The 19,640-nt window shown below is 42.6% G+C and overlaps 2 protein-coding genes across 5 annotated transcripts in view; both read right to left on the reverse strand.

The window, feature by feature from the left end:
• Positions 1-3,179, reverse strand: part of LOC112222728 (multiple epidermal growth factor-like domains protein 8) — a 30,204-nt gene extending 27,025 nt beyond the window's left edge. For 2 of the 4 annotated variants that reach the window (XM_024385457.2, XM_024385454.2), the window contains exons 1-5: positions 2,741-3,071; positions 1,392-1,643; positions 1,045-1,208; positions 549-758; positions 34-214 (exon numbers count right to left, since the gene is read on the reverse strand). In XM_024385457.2, the coding sequence (XP_024241225.2) occupies positions 34-214; positions 549-758; positions 1,045-1,208; positions 1,392-1,566 (730 nt within the window). In that variant the 5' untranslated portion in view covers positions 1,567-1,643; positions 2,741-3,071. Of the gene's footprint in view, positions 1-33; positions 215-548; positions 759-1,044; positions 1,209-1,391; positions 1,644-2,740 lie in introns of all 4 variants that reach the window. The other 2 variants (XM_024385455.2, XM_024385456.2) reach the window with 2 other exon arrangements.
• An 8,963-nt stretch (positions 3,180-12,142) lies between these two features.
• On the reverse strand, positions 12,143-17,564 carry LOC112222727 (zinc-binding protein A33). Its single transcript, XM_024385453.2, has 6 exons — positions 16,886-17,564; positions 14,528-14,623; positions 13,839-14,069; positions 13,635-13,657; positions 13,424-13,542; positions 12,143-13,237 (listed from the first exon to the last, which is right to left on the reverse strand). Exons 1-6 carry the CDS (start codon positions 17,309-17,311, stop codon positions 12,699-12,701), a joined length of 1,434 nt encoding a protein of 477 aa, XP_024241221.1. The 5' UTR covers positions 17,312-17,564; the 3' UTR covers positions 12,143-12,698.
• Between the last annotated feature and the right edge of the window lie 2,076 nt (positions 17,565-19,640).

The following is a 19,640-nucleotide window of genomic DNA, read 5'->3' on the forward strand; positions in this document are numbered from 1 at the left end:
AAACAAACAGTTGTTCAGTGTTCTATCCCTCACCTCCAAACAGGTACATGGCTCCAATGGAGGACAGGTAGACCCCAGCAGAGCCGGTCCGGGGGGGCGTGTAAGGGTCGCCCCCACTCACCTGCCACCACTGCCCCACACCACTGTCATCACGGAGACCCAGCTGACAGTTCTGGCCCAGGAAGTCCGAGCTGCATAGACAACGCTCTCCTCTCTAAGAGAAAGAAGGAGAAAGAGAGAGGAGAAAGTTTGAGAGAAATCAGCAATCAACAATATCTAAAGGAAAGGAGGGTCATTCAACCCCTATTTATGTTGCTGCTGTGCTGGTTTCCCCTTCTGTGTTTGAACTCAAATGTATAACCTGCTTAATAATTAACTCCTTAGGTAGCCTTGTACATAGGTTCCCTCCGCTAGCTGTCTTCAGCATCTCAGTTGGCTGTCCACTTTCCATCCTCACCCCAACCTTTGTTTTATTGCACTGTAATAAACCAATATCTCTAAAGACTGCACAGTTTCCAATGTGGATAATAAAGTCTCCCTCTTCTTACCTTGTCACAGGTGCCGTGCAGGATGCAGGCCTGGGGACATAGAGGGGTGCTGCAGTCGGCTCCTCCCCAGCCCAGGTGGCACTGGCACAGGGACGAGGAAGTGTCACAGCGCCCGTGACCTCCGCAGGCCCCAGGGCACACAGAGAACAAGTAGGTGGCATTGAAGCCCAGGAGGTTGTAGTTGGCATCGCTGAAGAGGTGGAGCAGCATCTGGAGGGAGGAGAGAAGACAGAAAGGATGTGAAGGGGCAATGAACAACTTGACTACATTTTTTCCATGATATTGTAATCCATCCAGCCCGTCAAGTCAGAAACGTCCAGCTGTCACTGAATTGTGTGATGAATTCAAATTGAGGCCATGGAAACCCGTCAATAAATCCATCCATTTAATGCTGGTATGAAAGGTTTCCCCACCCAAATCCCCAGCAGTCTGAGGTTGATATCTCACATCTCAAAACATGTCTAGTTCCGCCTTCAATAGATAATGATACGGTTACCTTGCCAGACTTGGCTTCTATGGGCTGCGGCAGGGTGTTGCCACTCAGACTGGCCAGTAGGGGGCTCTGGTAGGAGTCTCCATCATAGACGAACAGGTAATCGTAGGTGCACTCTGTCTCCATGAAGGTGAAGTTCAGGACGATACGGTAATTGCTGCTGGGGGCTTGAGGAGAATACAGGAAAGAAACATCAGTCAGATATAATTTAGAGTTTACTTAATTTGCCCTAGACAGGATTTTCCTTGGCATATAATGAGATCTATGTATTCACATTAAACTGACAATCAACTAATCAATCAACACACACTCATCACGGCACTCAGTTCTGCCACCACCGTCTCACTCACCTTTGATGAGCCACTCGCAGTTCCCGTTTACAGAGTAGTTCCCTGGCCCGTCTGTGACGCACCCTGGGGGGCCCCTGAGCACCTGTCTGTGGCCCTTACAGTCTCCTGCGCAACACCCAGGGGCTACAGCCACCAGCAGCAACCCCAGCAGGGGGACATGGAGGAGGGAGGCCATCCTCTCCCCCACCTGGAATAGGTGGAGGAGGTGAAGAAGATGGGGTTATCCGATTACCTCACTCACAAGCCGGGAACCTAGAAACGGTTGAGATGGATTACATATGCTAAAAATATTTTACAAAGAGGTTACATTTCAACATAGGATGAAAGATGCTCTAGTTTTGCCTATATGTCACATCAGTGTTGCTTTCTGGTTACAGTCCCATATTTACAGAGTAAAAAATCTAAAACTCTGCAAGATAGCCTTTTGGCAATAACTTGCAATCAAACATCAGCCAAATACATATTGCAGTCACATACAGAAGTAACCAAACAGGCAAAAAAAAAAAAAAATGTGCTGGCAGATAGACAAGAGATTCTTTAATTTACGTCCATGGCACGGTGACAATTTAAGGAATGTGCTTTTCATGAGACTAACGTTAGTGTTATTACTCTTCCAATTATTTATGTCTCTGGGAAAGGTAAATTAATTATTCACGTTTTGTAAAGTGGCAACGTGTACCCCGCACATTGTAGAATATTCGGCTTGTCAATATGACAAAATCTCATTAATTTGAATTAGACATATACAAATAGTTACTTACACTTGCCAACACATTAAGAAGTTTTCTAGATATATATTTCATAGCTAATCATCTTCACAGTCATGTCTATGGGTGCTGCTCTGTTTCTAGCTTAATAAGTAGCAAAAATCTCAATTGAATCACGTTTAGCAAATATTTTTTAATTAAATGCCATGAAACGGTGAGCGAGCAGCTAGCTAACGTTACTAGTAGCTAGCCACTATCAAACAATGCTTACTATCCGCAGACAAACGATAACTAGCTAGCTAACGTTAACTGTTATTGCTATGGCTGGCTAACGTAATGTCATTAGTTGGCGAAGGTTAACATAATAGCTAAATACAAACTTTGCACGTTGTTAGTAGCTAGTTAGTTATAACCAGCTAGCAAGCGAGTATTGAACGTTAGTTAGCGTAGCGGATTTGCTGTTATCTTGAACGCGATACCAGTCACCACAGAAGCAGAGGACCGTTCGCTTAGCCTTCCCATTCATTTGTCTAACTAACCAGATCCCACGTCTCCGTCCCCATGATATTTTACATTGTCAGATAGTTATGAGCGACACAATGCATAACTGAATGTGAGATAGCTAACGTTAGCTAGCAGTACCAAAGAGGATCGTCGGACTCCAGCACTGGACTCCAGTACTCGATGTCCGGAATCACAGGACACAGACCACCCTCCGCAGGGGCTCGCGCTTACTGGATGGATGCTAGCCAGTTAGCGACCAAGCTAACTTTACTCCAGATGCAAAAGCGCAGTCGTTGGCCATTTATTCAATGATGGTTAGCTAAATCATAATAATAATAAAATACATCTGTCGCAGCTTCAGACATATCTTCATTATTTTTGCCATAAACTATCCTCTTACGCATAAGCACACTAGCCAGCGTGAAATGTTACGTGCTTATTGCCTGACCTCATGAAATGTTTATTGTTTTTGTATATGACAGCCTCCCACACAAAAGGCTCCTCCTCTTCTTCTTCTTTAAAGTTTTATGGCAGACTACACCTATTCTGCCACCTACCGTACGGGGTATTGAAACAAAAATAAAGAATATTCCATTGTATGCACGGCTTCTTCTTCTCTTTTAAGGTTTTATGGCAGACTACATATCTTGGTGTGTTACCGCCATCTACTGTACAGGGCATTGAGGGGGTGCGGCGAGGGAACCGGCAACATACAAAATACAAAGAAAAAATTAATAAATCATCCCACTCCTTCAGTCACAGATTCCCTGTCTGTATGCACCGTGCAGTTGATAACCAATGCAATAAACAATACAAAGTCCACCTTCTTAACATGCAACATGTTGACGAGGAATATTATCTGGTGTCTCTACTCCTACTAGTTCTTCAACTTCACTCCTTTCTTCCACTCTTCTCACCCACTCCGGATAGGAGACATGCTGGACAGCCCTTATTCTTGATACCTCCGTCTCCTTCACCCTAACAGGACACTTCAGAAATTCAGTTGTATGTTCACCAACACAATTGCAGAATTTAGGCTCAGCTAGCATATGATACCACTAATATCTACATACACTTGACACATGACTAAATCATTTGCATTTATTACACTGCATGGGCATGAAGGCTCTCACAGGGAATCTCATGAAACCCAAATACACGTGAGAAGGGAGAGACTTCATCAGAAAACAGTAGAACGGATGGAATAGAACGCATCCACCATGCAAGTCAAAAAGTGTGCACCAACCACTTCATCCAATTCTTCCCATATACTCTTGGCTTTTACTTCGAGCGCCACCCCATAGTTAACACCCTTGTTAGGCGCAATGCTTCATAGATCCACATTCCAATCATTCACATCTTCTTGAGTCACAGAGCATGCTCCTTCTGTTACAAAGATATCAGTGGAGGCTGCTGAAGGGAGGACGGCTCATGATAATGGCTGGACTGGAGTCAATAGAATGGCATCCAACACATGGAAACCACATGTTTGATGTGTTGATACCATTCCATTGACTCCATTCCAGCCATTTTTATGAGCTGTCCTCCCTTCAGCAGCCTCCACTGATAGATATACAAAAAAACTAAATATACCCACTTCCCGTTACTCTCATCTACGCCACCTCATCCAATGCATCCACAATTTTCTTCTTCTTCTTATGTTTTTAAATGGCGATTGGCAATCACAAGGTGCATTACAGATACAAATTGAACTGGAGTGTAAATCCATTACACTTTGTAAAACAAAAGGGAAAAAACAAAACAAAACATGCTTCTGACTAAACCTTCCCTCACTAAAACCCATTACCCCATTCCACTACTTTGACCCTATCTGCTCCTACATCATGACAACGGCCTGTGAGGACAGGACACCACCATTAAACACACCCTGTAACTCTACTGAAGTCAAATCTCGTATACCCAAGTACTTCTCTGCAGCCATGAACACTAAGAACCTAACCTTGCTGAAGCATATATCACTCATTGGCCAATCCCTCTGTGCTGGCACAGATCTACTACTCACAGGGATCCTCTCAGGATTCCTCACCATTGACCCATCCTCCTTTACTTTCTTCATTGCCTCAACAACGACACCTTCTGCACTACTCTGACCCTGGCCACCACAACCTCAAAAAGGCTCCTCGTCATCTCAACATCACAACAATTGTAAACCTCAGCATTGCCTTCCAGTGGCGATGTATGGTAATTGCGTCCTCAGAGAAACTCACCTGAGAAAGTATGAATATTGACAACTAGAAACAGTGTAACACAAAGTGTATTAGTTTGATTAGTGTATTAGTCTGATTTCTAATCAGATGTAGTGTCCATCAGTTAAACATTTATTACCATAGCTATAGCTGCTGTGCATCACCCGACGAGTGCATTATTTGAAGAGTGCATTGGTGGTGAATCTGGACTATGTAGACTTCAAAACACTCAATCCATTTATTCATCATTATTTTACAAAATCAGTATCAATATATACAACTTATTCCAACATAGATTACTGGTTAAACAAACATTGAATAGTGTCTGAACATCCCCCAGAGCAAAAGCTTGACTGATTCAACTGTTCTATCGTTTAAAAAAAAAATTAAACATTAAAAAACTAAGTCTAGTTTCCCATAGTATGTTTATTATTTTATAATAAATGAATAACATAAATACAATCAATTTGATTGAGAGCAAAACACTTTGGCATTCACTCAAACCTAAGACAATGAAAAGTAAGAAATCATCATAATGCATGATTTCATATAATCTAATTGTCACTTCAATGTTTCTATGAAACATTACATCAAGTCATTATAATATCATACAACACTGTCATGACAATATGCAATCATGTGCCTTACTAGATTGTTTTTAAACATTAGATAAACAAATAAAGCATCACATAGAATAGGCTTATACAAAGACTAAGACAGTTTGGCATAGACTAATTAGTAAATTAAAGGTACTGTACCCGAACTACCTGCACTGACTCCATCTTGCACTGACCCTACACACACTCCCTAGACCAGTTGATCCCAAACTTTTTATAGTCCCGTACCCCATCAAACATTCAACCTCCAGCTGCGTACCCCCTCTAGCACCAAGGTCAGTGCACTCTCAAATGTTTTTTGCAATCATTGTAAGCCCGCCACACACACACACTATATGATACATTTATTAAACATAAGAATGAGCTTGAATGAGCCGTGTTTTTGTCACAACACGGCTCGTGGGAATTGACAAAGAGCAATTATAGGACAGGGCACAAATAATAATATTATAATAATCAATAATTTTGCTCTTTATTTAACCATCTTACATATAAAACCTAATTTTGTTAATTGAAAATGGTGAATAACTCACCACCCGTTAATGAGAAGGGTATGTTTGAAAGGATGCACATCACTCTGCAATGTTGAGTTGTTTCGGAGAGAGATTCAGTCTTAAATCATTTTCTACACAGTCTGTGCTTGTATTTAGTTTTCATGCTAGTGAGGCCGAGAATCCACTCTCACATAGGTACGTGGTTGCAAAGTGCATCTGTGTCTTAACAGCACGATTTGCCAAGGCAGGATACTCTGAGCGCAGCCCAATCCAGAAATCTGGCAGGGGCTTCTGATAAAAAACAATTTTCACAGAACTGCTTGTTGCAATTTAAATGAGACTCTCTTGTTCAGATATCGGTAAGTGGACTGGAGGCAGAGCATGAAAGGGATAGAGAATCCAGTTGTTTGTGTCATCCGTTTCCAGAAAGTACCTGCGTAATTGCACACCCAACTCACTCAGGGACTAAGCTATATCACATTTGACATTTGCAAACAAAAAAATCATACAATGATTGAAAGACCTGTGTGTTGTCCTTGTTAATGCAGACAGAGAGGAGCTCCAACTTCTTAATCATAGCCTCAATTTTGTCCCGCACATTGAACATAGTTGTGGAGAGTCCCTGTAAACCTAGATTCAGATCATTCAGGCGAGAAAAAACATCAACCAGATAGGCCAGTCGTGTGAGAAACTCGTCATCATGCAAGCGGTAAGACAAGAGAAAATTATGGTCAGTAAAGAAAACTTTAAGCTCGTCTCTCAATTTAAAAAAACGTGTCAATACTTTGCCCCTTGATAACCAGCGCACTTCTGTATGTTGTAAAAGCATCACATGGTCGCTGCCCATATCATTGCACAGTGTAGAAAACACACAAGAGTTCAGGGCCCTTGCTTTAATAAAGTTAAACATTTTCACTGTAGTGTCCAAAACGTATTTCAAGCTGTCAGGCATTTCCTTGGCAGCAAGAGCCACTCAGTGGATGCTGCAGTGTACCCAAGTGGCGCTGGGAGCAACTGCTTGCACGCTCGCTACCACTCCACTATGTCTCCCTGTCATGGTTTTTGCGCCATCAGTACAGATACCAACACATCTTGACCACCAAAGTCCATTTGATGTCACAAAGCTGTTGTAACGGTTCTCTTGTGGTGAAGGAGAGTCGGACCAAAATGCGGCGTGTATATTGCAATCCATGTTTAATAAACAAACGTAAAAACACGAATCAATACAAACACTACAAAACAAAGACCGTAAATGAACGTACTGAAAACCGAAACAGTCCTATCTGATGCAAACACAGAGACAGGAACAATCACCCACAAACACACAGTGAAACCCAGGCTACCTAAATATGGTTCCCAATCAGAGACAATGACTAACACCTGCCTCTGATTGAGAACCATATCAGGCCAGACATAGAAATAGACAAACTAGACATGAAACATAGAATGCCCACCCAGCTCACGTCCTGACCAACACTAAAACAAGGAAAACACATAGGAACGATGGTCAGAACGTGACAGCTGTTCAGTATTTCAAAAATATCCTCTCCTGTTGTCCTGGTTTCCAGTGGTTTGCAGAAGACGATGTCTTCCTTAATTGGATCCCCATAAATGTAACGGACATATAACAGGAGCTGTGCCAGGCCCGTCATGTCTGTTTACTAATCCAGCTGTAACGCATAGAATTCACTGGCTTGTATGCCAAGCAGTAATTGTTTCAAAATATCTCCTGCCATGTCACTGATGCGTCGTGAAACAATGTTGTTTGATGAAGTCATTGTCTGTATCGTTTTTTTGGCCTTTTTCCCCAGCATTGTCCCAGCCATATTTAATTTTTTAACCTTTATTTAACTAGGCAAGTCAGTTAAGAACAAATTATTATTTTCAAAGACGGCCTTGGAACAGTGGGTTAACTGCCTGTTCAGGGGCAGAACGGCAGATTTGTACCATGTCAGCTCGGGGATTTGAACTTGCAACCTTTCGGTCCAACGCTCTAACCACTAGGCTACCCTGCCGCGGCAGCAGGAAGAATTAAGTCCTCCAAAACAGGATGGGGCTTGCCTGCCCTAGCCACTCGGTAGCTCACCATATAAGACGCTGCTAGCCCCTTCTTATTAATGGCATCTGTTGCTTTTATACATATATTACTACTTGAAAGTAGTCTTAATTCTCACTCAAAAACCTCCTGACATATTTTTCAAATTGGCATGTTTTGTTTTAGTGTCTGCACAAGAGTGAAGGTTTCATCGAGTTGTGAGGTAGTACTTTTGCACATATAACACACTGTGGCTGAGGGAAGGCACTACACCCAATATAAGTGAACCCCAAATCAATGTAGTTCTCATCATATTTGCGCCTCTTCGATGGACCAACGTCCCTGTCGGTTGTTCGGTACTTTCCCGGGTAAAGGGGAAGTAGGTCTTTGGCTGCATCAGATTCACAACTGTCAGTGTCCGTGCTAGCTGGGTTAAAACAAATGTATAATTACTGATGCTATCATTGGATGTGTTCGTGGAAGCAGAACACCTTGTGTCGTCGACAGGTGCAGGTATAGTACTGCTGGTAGTAGTAGTACTACCAGATGAGCTGGTATGTGTCTCTATGGGCCTTACTTAAAAAAAAACATGTATCCATTTTCGAGCGAACCGAATGAGCAGCAGCTACGTTTGGATACTAGACTGTTAGCGGAATTCCCGCGAGAGTAACGGTTAACGTGATTGGATGTTAATTATTTGACTATCCTGCCTTAAATGCACGCGATACCCCATCACAACAAAGCAAAAAGTTTTTTTTATTTGAGCAAATTTACAAAAATAAACAGAAATACCTTATTTACATCAGTCTTCAGAACCTTTGCCACGAGACTGAATTGAGTTTAGGTGCATGCTGTTTCCATTGATTATCCTTGAGATGTTTCTACAACTTCATTGGAGTCCATCTGTGGTAAATTCAATTTATTGGACATGATTTGGAAAGGCACACACCTGTCTATATAATGTCCCACAGTTGACAGTGCATGTCAGAGCAAAATTCAAGCCATGAGGTCGAAGGAATTGTCCATAGAGCTCAGAGACAGGACTGATCTGGGGAATGGTACCAAAACATTTCTGCAGCATTGAAGGTCCCCAAGAACACCGTAGCCTCCATCATTCTTAAATGGAAGAAGTTTGGAACCACCAACACTCTTCCTAGAGCTTGCCACCTGGCCAAACTGAGCAATTGGGGGAGACGGTTATTGGTCAGGGAGAAGTGACCAAGAAACCGATGGTCACTATGACAGAGCTCTAGAGTTCCTCTGTAGAGATGGAAGAACCTTCCAGAAGGACAACCATATCTGCAGCACTCCACCAATCAGGCCTTTATGGTAGAGTGGCCAGATGGAAGCCACTCCTCAGTAAGAGGCACATGACAGCCCGCTTGGAGTTTGCCAAAAGGCACCTAAAGGACTCTTAGTCCATGATAAATAAGATTCTCTGGTCTGATGAAACTAAGCTTGACCTCTTCGGCCTGAATGCCAAGTGTCCCATCTGGAGGAAACCTGGCACCATCCCAACAGTGAAGCATGGTGGTGGCTGCATCATGCTGTGGGGATGTTTTTCAGAGGAAGGGACTGGGAGGCTAATCAGGTACGAGGGAAAGATCAACAGAGAAAAGTACAGAGATCGTTGATGAAAACCAGAGCGCTCAGGACCTGACTGGGGTGAAGGCTCACTTTCCAACAGGACAACGAACCTAATCACACAGCCAAGACAACGCAGGAGTGGCTTCGGGACAAGTCTCTGAATGCCCTTGAGTGGCCCAGCCAGAGCCCGGACTTGAACCCGATCAAAAATCTCTGGATACCTGAAAATAGCTGTGCAGCGATGCTCCCCATCCAACCTGACAGAGCTTGAGAGGATCTGCAGAGAAGAATGGGAGAAATTCCCCAAATAGAGGTGTGCCAAAATTGTAGCGTCATACCCAAGGAGACTCAAGGCTGTAATCGCTGCCAAAGTTCCTTCAACAAAGTACTGAGTAAAGGGCCTGAATACTCATGTAAATGTGATATCAGTTTTTTACTTAAAAAAAATGTATACAAACCTGTTTATGCTTTGTCATTATGGGGTATTGTGTGTAGATTGAGGGGAAAAAACAATTTAATACATTTTAGAATAAAGGCTGTAACGTAACAAAATGTGGGGGGAAAAGTCATGGGGTCTGAATACTGAATCCGAGTGCACTGTATGTATGTGTATACACACAAACCATATATTTGCACTCCCACACTTTCACTACATCACACACACATACACACACACCTTCACACTCATTTACTGCTGCTGCTCTGTTCTTTATTTTACTCTTATCTATCCTGATGCCTAGTCACTACCTTGCCTTCATGTACATACCTCATACCCCTGCACATTGATCTGGTACTGGTTCTCCCTGTATATAGCTCCACATTGATCTGGTACTGGTTCTCCCTGTATATAGCTCCACATTGATATGGTACTTCCTGTATATAGCGCCACATTGATCTGATACTGGTTCTCCCTGTATATAGCTCCACGTTGATCTGGTACTCCCTGTATAAGGCTCCACATTGATCTGGTACTGGTTCTCCCTGTATATAGCTCCACATTGATCTGGTACTTCCTGTATATAGCTCCACATTTATCTGGTACTGGTTCTCCCTGTATATAGCTCTACATTGATCTGGTACTAGTACTTCCTGTATATAGCTCCACATTGATCTGGTTCTCCCTGTATATAGCTCCACATTGATCTAGTACTTCCTGTATATAGCTCCACATTGATCTGGTACTGGTTCTCCCTGTATATAGCTCGACATTGATCTGGTACTGGTACTTCCTGTATATAGCTCCATTCTTGTGTATATTATTTTATTTCTCATGTTACTATTTTATTTAGATAGATTTTTAACTTCTTATGGCTGGGGGCAGTATTGAGTAGCTTGGATGAATAAGGTGCCCAGAGTAAACTGCCTGCTACTCAGGCCCAGTTGCTAATATATGCATATTATTAGTATATTTGGATAGAAAACACTCTGAAGTTTCTAAAACTGTTTGAATGATGTCCGTGAGTATAACATAACTCATATGGTAGGCAAAAACATGAGAAAAAATCCAACCAGGAAGTGGGAAATTTGAGGTTTGTAGTAGTTTTCAAGTTAGCTGCGTTCCATCGCATTTCTACAGACAAAGGAATTCTCCGGTTGAAACATTATTGAAGATTTATGATAAAATCATTAAGATTGTTTCTATACTTCGTTTGACATGTTTCTACGAACTGTAATATGACTTTTCGTCTGAACTTTCGCCTGGACTTGCCCGCGCCTCATGAGATTGTTTACTAAACGCGCTAACAAAAAGGAGGTATTTGGACATAAATGATCAACTTTATTGAACAAATAAAACATTTGTGGAACTGGGATTTCTGGGAGTGCATTCTGATGAAGATCAAAGGTAAGTGAATATTTATAATGCTATTTCTGACTTCTGTTGACTCCACAACATGGCGGATATCTGTATGGCTTGTTTTGTTGTCTGAGCGCTGTACTCAGACTATTGCATGGTGTGCTTTTTCGGTAAAGCTTTTTTGAAATCTGATACAGTGGTTGCATTAAGGAGACGTTTATCTAAAGTTCCATGCATAACACTTGTATTTTCATTAACATTTATGATGAGTATTTCTGTAAATTGATGTGGCTCTGCAAAATCACCAGATGTTTTGGAAGCAAAACATTACTGAACGTAAAGCGCCAATGTAAACTGAGATATTTGGATATAAATATGAACTTTATCAAACAAAATATACATGTATTGTGTAACATGAAGTCCTATGAGTGTCATCTGATGAAGATCAAAGGTTAGTGATGAATTTTCTCTCTATTTCTGCTTTTTGTGACTCCTCTCCTTGGCTGGAAAAATGGCTGTGTTTTTCTGTGACTAGGTGCAGACCTAACAATCGTTTGGTGTGCTTTCGTCGTAAAGCCTTTTTGAAATCGGACACTGTGGTGGGATATAACAAGTTTATCTTTAAAATGGTGTAAAATACTTGCATGTTTGAGGAATTTTAATTATGAGATTTCTGTTGTCTTGAATTTGGCGCCCTGCACTTTCACTGGCTGTTGTCATATTGATCCTGTTAGCGGGATCTAAGCCACAATAAGTTTTTAAACTCTATTGTTGGGTAGGGAAGGTAAGCAAGTATTTCACCGTGTTCGGCACAGTTGTAATTGGCGCATGCGACAACATTTTATTAGTTATTTTTCACATAATTCCATACAGAAACATAATTAAATCAGTAAATATATCAATAAATCTCAGAACGCAGTAAGATTTGACAGAAAATACATTCTTACCACTGGAACCCCTCTAGTCCTAGAAAATGTATGTATAATAGCTCAGCAATCTAAACATACCAGTTAAAGAATCAGGGTCCAAAAAAATCCCTCATGTAATAAATGCCTGCATTATGTACATCCTATGGAAAGCATAGGAATACTGCTATGGCACAATTTCAAAGATGATTGTGACAATACAAAAGGCCTTGATCCAAACCTCCTCAACGCAAACCTATAGCCACAGTAAAACTACTAGAATACAACCACACCAGCCTGACAGCTGAAACAGTGGAACGCCCCATCTATTCAAGTGCACATATTAGGCTACCTTTTGACCATAACATGTGACCTCTATCCAAGCGAGTACTACTACTGCCCATCGGCTATTGAACCAGACACTTAGCAAGCCGTAGTGACTGTCACACTGCCCTGTCACGCAGTATGAATGGTCACCTTGGCCGGCTTAACCTCCATCGGGGTGGTGTGGAGCCCAGGACCAAATATGGGGAACACTCTCTCTGTAAACTTGTGTGTGAAGGTGCACAGGTGCTTCCCTCCGTTGCCTGCATCCCAAAATGACACCTCCCCCTTATCCATGTTTAGCTTGACCCGGATCCTCTCTGGCCGCCTCTCCACGACCAGTACTGTACGTTGGCCCGTCAGGGCGTTGTACACCCCTTTGCTCAGCCCGATGGTCCACACGCCCCTGTCTGTGGACACGGTAAACTTCCTCTTGCGAGCCACAGACTCCTTACAGATTCCCAGGATCCACTTCGGGTTGTCTCCCACATGGACCTCCCAGCGGTGCTTGCCGGAGCAGAAGCCCTCAGCTCCAAGGACAAAGACACAGGGGTCGAAGCGCTCAGGGTTGTCCGGGAGAGACTGGCGCTCTGGGCTGTCCCGTACGCTGGCCAGGTCTGGGGACATGGAAAGCCAGGGAGAGGCTGTGTTAGGGTCCATCACCACTGGAACTGCAGAGAGAGAGGGGGACGTGTTACGACACATTATGATTGAAGCGTAACTGTTACTCAAAGTGTTTCCTCCTTCATTCAAAACATTGATCCCTTACATGTTATATAGCCATCTACACCCATTTTATTGTGTGTCATAACTTACGTAGCAAGTTAGAACCCTAACCCTTCAGTACATGTACTCACTGCATGTGACGTGAGCCTGCATGCTCTTCCAAATGCTGTAGCCCAGAGAGCCCACATGTTTGGCCATGTTCAGGAGAGCATCTGAGGGATTCTGGGGGTCTTCACGAGGCCACTGGGCTCTGTGAAAACATGACATCATAGAAGATGACCATGATATTAGAGGGAGGGTACCCGAACTGTTGGGCAACTGATAGGATGTTACTGTACTTACTTTTTCTTTAAGGCTTGGAAGTTCTGAAAAACAACACAATTGAACCCATTAGTTCATTGTGAATAAGATTGACAAATGCTTGCATTCAAAAATGTCTCACTGTCATGCATAGTGACAATGTACAGTTAGGATGAGAGAGGGCGACCCCCACCCCACGAGAGAGACCCACGAACCCCCTCCATGAGGGAGACCCCTCCTGCTTACCTGCAAGAAGGTTAAATCCTCCGCCCCCATCTCCCTCTTTACTGTTTGGACCAGCTTAGTGAGGGCAGCGATGTCACTGGTCAAGGAGCTGATCCTTTCCTCCATACCGGATCTCTTGTCCTCCTCCTCGTCTGCCAGGGCCTTCAGCCTGGCAGCCTCCTCTACACACAGCACCTGACGGAGCCTCTCAAACTCTGCCTTGATCTGCTTCTCTGCCTGCTCTGTCTGGATCTGGGTACGAGAGAGGTTGGAGGAAGAGTGACATTTGGTAATGATACCGACATACCTCTTGCAATTCATATCTCACACAACATTACTCATCTATAGGCTATAATTATAGTTTCCTCTAGAGGCTTTCCTGGAGTTTTTCCTTGTCAGGACTCCAGGCCCTAGGTTTGATCTACAGTCAACTATTTTGTTATTTCCAATTCTTTCTGGAGGCTCAAGGAATCTCAGTCTGTCCCTACCAGTCAAACAGGTTGGTTCACATATCTCATTACAGAACAATGATGAACATCAAACTGTTGGGCTCTGGATAGGCTACACACTTCTGGATAGAACTAGTGAGGGCATCAAAGAGCTCTAACAAATCCCATTATCTTACACAAAACCTTCACCATTAGTCATGGTCATGGATAGGCCCTACAGTGTAGATGTCAGCAGGTCAAGCAGATACAGTATTATAGTACCTTCATGAAATCAACTGTGTTAGAGTATTTATTTTTCATTCTCTTGAAGGTCTCCACTTTCTCCTCTAATATGTTGACTTTAATGGTCAGTTCTTCCTGCAATAGAACACATAAAACACAATTAATATGCATATTAGTTTGTGATCTAGTGACTACCAGATAATAAAAACATACAGCAACTTATTTGCAGTATTGTTTCAGGTCCTAAGCTATTGGGTGTTGATTAAGGCCTTGTTCAATAATAACAATAAAGCCTTGTTCACACTTCAAGCCATAAATGCTCAAATCTGTTTTGGAATACTGATTGTCCAAACACCAAGTTACAAGTGACCAAATTAGATGTGTGTGTTCAGACAGCAGTCATTAGCTGACATGGCTATGCTAGTTGTCATAGTAACAACAGGTGTGTCCACAATGGTGTAGGCTGATTGGTGGTGGTGCTCATGGTTCCTTTCACTCAGAAGTTATATAGCAAGCTAATGTGACAACAATGCCTGCCGGGAAAGTTTGATTGTTGTAAGCATTAACTTGGTGAGGGAGAGCAATGGCGGAACCAGAAGCAATGCTTGATTCTGTTGGTGCGAGTGAAGACAGATATTTCCGTATTCCAATCATTTCCTCTAAGAATGGAGCCAAAAGGACTAAAGTTGTAAATCAAGATAAGCCTCGGTATGATAATGCCTCATTCCTTGTTGCAGTGCGATTCATGAGCAAGGATGTTTTTTGGGGAAACCCATTTGGTCACAAAAATGGTGAAGGATGCATAGGGAGAAGTGGAGTCAGTCAGAGTGACCAGGAGTGGTATGATGTTGATTTCATGTGTGTCAAAGGAACAAAAAGGAGAATGCACAAATTATCGACGCACAAAGTGGAATGCAATTATCGGAGTAGGTCACCAATAAAAGGTGTCATATCTGGAGTCTCTATGGATATTGAGGCTTCAATGGTTTAAGATTAACATGTAAGGAATAGTTTATTCACGTTGCTTAATCCGCACTGTGAATGGAAAGGAGGAAAGCCTTTCTGTGTTATTGATGTTCAATGAAGAATTTCTCCCAACCCATGTAAAGCTGGGATATATGAGATATGTGGTGCGAGTTTATGTAAAAAAGCAACTTCAATGTCATAAATGTAAAAAGTTTGGCCATGTGTCAAGTGTTTGCAAACGGAATATCATTGTTGAAGAGTCTGAGGATGCACAATGTTGCCATTGTGATGGGAATCACATCCCAGAGTTCCGAGTGCCCTGTTAGGATGGAGGAGGTCGAAATAGGAAGGATCAGGGCTGTTGAGAAGGTCTCCTATGCAGAGTCAGTGAAAATTGTCAAAGCAGCAAGTAGAGATGATGAAGCTATGGCAGTGGATGCCCATCAGTCTGTGAATGTCAGTAAGTTGAGAGATCCTGAAACACTAATCGTGAAGAATGTTGATTTTGTTGCGTTCATTGCGCAGGTGATTAATTGTATAGGACAAACAAAACAAAAAAAAATCTAAATATTGTGAAAGCGGCTAAGAGGTTCTTATAACGCCAGGATTTCACATCTGAAACATTGCAGGGAAATAATGTCTGGAGACACATCCCCCTCTCAGGCCCTAGAACATGTGTAGGGTTCTGAGTACATTTTGACTAAGTGAAGGAGTCCATAGACTTTGTTATGTTTTTTAAGAATAATATGAGTGTTTTATGTATTATTATTTATTTTCGTTGTCAGTTCTATCCCACCCAGTAGGTGGCGACAATACACCTTTCGGATGTAGTCTGCCAATAAAATCTTGAAGAAGAAAAAGGCCTGAAGAAAAAGCCCTGCCATGGACGTTTCCCAGTTGCTTTGAATGTTCAAAATCATAGTGTAAGAACACGCTTAAATCCTCAAAGGACAAGACGATCAAACGTTTTGGCTAGCCACTGCAGTTCATACAAGTCGCATGGCAAGAAATCAGATTTGTACCTGACTTCAAACCACCTATCAAGGGCAAAAGCGGTGAGGGAGGAGAGCCCTTCGCAAATGAACAGTTATCTGCAGCGCTTGGTCATGTTGTCAACAAGGCAGCATGTTGCATCGTTCAGAAACATACAACATATATTTAACATAAAATAAAATGTTATAATTTTCAAACGAGTTTTCATTGGAAATGCAGATAAAGCGCTATTAAACGCAATCGCGTTGCATGTTAAAACACAGCATTCTATTAATTACTCCACGTTAACCTGTCACTTTTTTTTGGGCAACAGACCCGGGCACCTGGCTCAAGCCCCGGACGAAAACCGGTTCCAAAACGAATGCAATCACTTTTCACCCAAATCAAACCCCTCTCACCTGGGAAACCCGGCCCAGATAATCAAATCTCCTCACTTACCTTACACAACGGCGCGCCCTTGTTGAGTGGCAGTAGCTCGTGAGTTCGATGTAGAGTGACACAGTCAACGCACACGGGCTCCTCGTCCTTTACGCAGTAAAGTTGAAGCTCCAGACGATGCAGGTTACAAAGAGGCACGTTATTGATTGCGTTCGGTCCCCGCCAGCGCTTCTCCTTCTGAAAGGACTCGGTAGCGGCCATCAGCGCCCGGTTAGAGATTGGTTGCTCCCCGTCACAGCTCTTCCTGCACACGGGACACCTCTGCACCATCTTTCGGCTTTGCTCCAAGCACTCCTTGCAGAAGCTGTGGCTGCAGGAAAGAAGCACGGGCTCCCGGTAAAGATCTTTACACACCGGACAGGTCAGATCTTCCTGAAGGAGGTCTGGACCCTCTGACATCTCCTCATTCCAAGCACATTCAGCCATGGTGTCGCTGTCGGCAATACAGGCCCCTTCTGAAAACGCGTATAAAGTTTACTTTCGCTTTCTTCAAAATGCTCCTTTTTATACGCTGACTCTTCCGTTCTGTTTGACGGTTTACCTTTTATTGTTTGTAGGTTTGTTAACACCAACACAAAACTTCAGTTTGTAAACAGGTAAAATGTGCCTTTTTGGAGAGCCATCGCTTACAGTTCCAACTGTAACCTCCCTTCTGACTTCCTTCCGCAATGGAGTGGGTGTGTGTATGGTGCGCACCTTTCTTCTTCGATGAGCTTTAAAGGCGGTTGCCACCCAATAAAGTTGCATTACCGCCATCTACTAGACTGGAGTACTACTTTCCTTGGAAAAAATAAATAAATAAACAAATACCCTACCATCTAACTCTCCAATAAAATAATACAAAAATAACACCACCCTACTCCACAATTTAAATCTATTTAGTCCTACCTCAGGCCAACAACCTGAAAGGATGGGACACCACTTAACACACCCTGTAACTCTGATGTCAAGTCTTGCACACCCAAATACATCTCTGCAGCTGCCACCACAACCTCAATTTTCTGTGACTTACATTCCATCCCTACAGTACAGTTAATAACCATTGATTTAAATGCTAAAAATCTAATCTTACTGAAACATCACTTGTTGGCCTATCCCTCTGTACTGGTACAGATCTACTACTCACACCACTCCTCTCAGGATCCCTCCCCTTGACCCATCTTCCACACTGCCTCAGCATTACAACTTCTGCACTACTCTAACCCTGGAAACCTCAACCTGCCTCTCTCACGGGACATTTCTCGCACGGACTTTCCCCAATGCTACACATTCCTTTGTCTCATGCCCTTCTGCACACTTCTCACATCTAGTAACCTCCCTCCTACACATTGCTTTCACATGCCCTTCTGCACACTTCTCACATCTAGTAACCTCCCTCCTACACATTGCTTTCACATGCCCACAAGCTTGACACCTGTAACAACGTAATGTATTCAGCACAAAAGCTTGTGCAGGATAACTTACATATGCTAACATCACTTTGTCAGACAAAGACTCAACATCAAAACTCAAAAGAACAGACAATGACTCTTCTGTTTCACCACTCACACCACACGGTCTGTGTCGCACCAAAAGAAGAGCATCAAAAACCCAGGGAATCTTCCCCTTCAGTTGGTCAACTTTTACATTACTATTACCCCAGAAATCACTCCTTTCAATGGTGTCCTTTTCTTGAGACCATTCGTTTAACTCGGAGCACCTTTTCCATCTGACCAGCTGAAACACAAACAATTATCTCAAGACCACTTTTGGTTACCCTCACCGATTTCACACACCCTGAAACCACAAATGGATCAGCCAAAAGGCAAGGGTCCACTTTTTCCTAACACTTTACTTCTACTGTCACAGACTCATCTCTATTCTGATCCTCGGTGCAAGCCTCTGGCTCAGAGAACTTTACCACACCTACCACCTCCGATACTTCGTCCTCATTCACTTCCATTTCTCCTCCTGTCTTCAGCTCATTCTGCTCACACTTTCTACCATTCTTCTTTAACAAACCATCTCAACTTTTTCTGCCATTTTTAACCAACTCAAGCTCACTGCACAACGGTCCCTAGCGGAGCTTAGGGTGTACAACCATGTATTATACACGTTGCTATTGAATTGGTACATGTAATGCAATGTAAAGTGTACATGATTGAATGCTGTGTCAAGATGCATTTCATTGTATACATTGTGCCAGCGGGTAAATTGCTCCTGTCATTGCTGTCTCCCCCTTTTCCCCCAATCCATGTTATCCTCCTAAATGGATTTAGGCCTAGAAATAGACTACATGTATGTTCATGATCAATATTTTCTCTCCAACAGAGGGAGCCCAAACATTTGATAAATTATGTTCATAATAGCTCATGAGAGTTTTACCATTGTTTGTGATTTATGAATCACATGTATTTAATGAAATGCACATGATATCATTTTTTATTATTGTAAGTATATTTGCATTACAAATCAGTGACAGTAAGACCTGAGTTCCACATTATGTGAATGCAAATGTCTCATTGTCGATCAAATGATCTTCATCTGCTGGATGAGTCGCTCCATGGCTCCACTCTGCGTGTCCAACACCATGGAAACTATTTCCAATAATAAACACTTATTTTATACCGGTTCTCATTATTACCAAAAACAAATCAGTCAAGCTTAGACACACTCCACAGGTAATACTGGTTTTATATGTTGCTAATAGGATCTGATTCTATGGTCTGATTGGCCACCATTTCAGCACTGAATCTCACTTGCATTTTAGCAGACA

Source organism: Oncorhynchus tshawytscha, linkage group LG23 (genome assembly GCF_018296145.1).
Source record: "Oncorhynchus tshawytscha isolate Ot180627B linkage group LG23, Otsh_v2.0, whole genome shotgun sequence".
In the NCBI taxonomy this organism is placed as follows: Eukaryota; Metazoa; Chordata; class Actinopteri; order Salmoniformes; family Salmonidae; genus Oncorhynchus; species Oncorhynchus tshawytscha.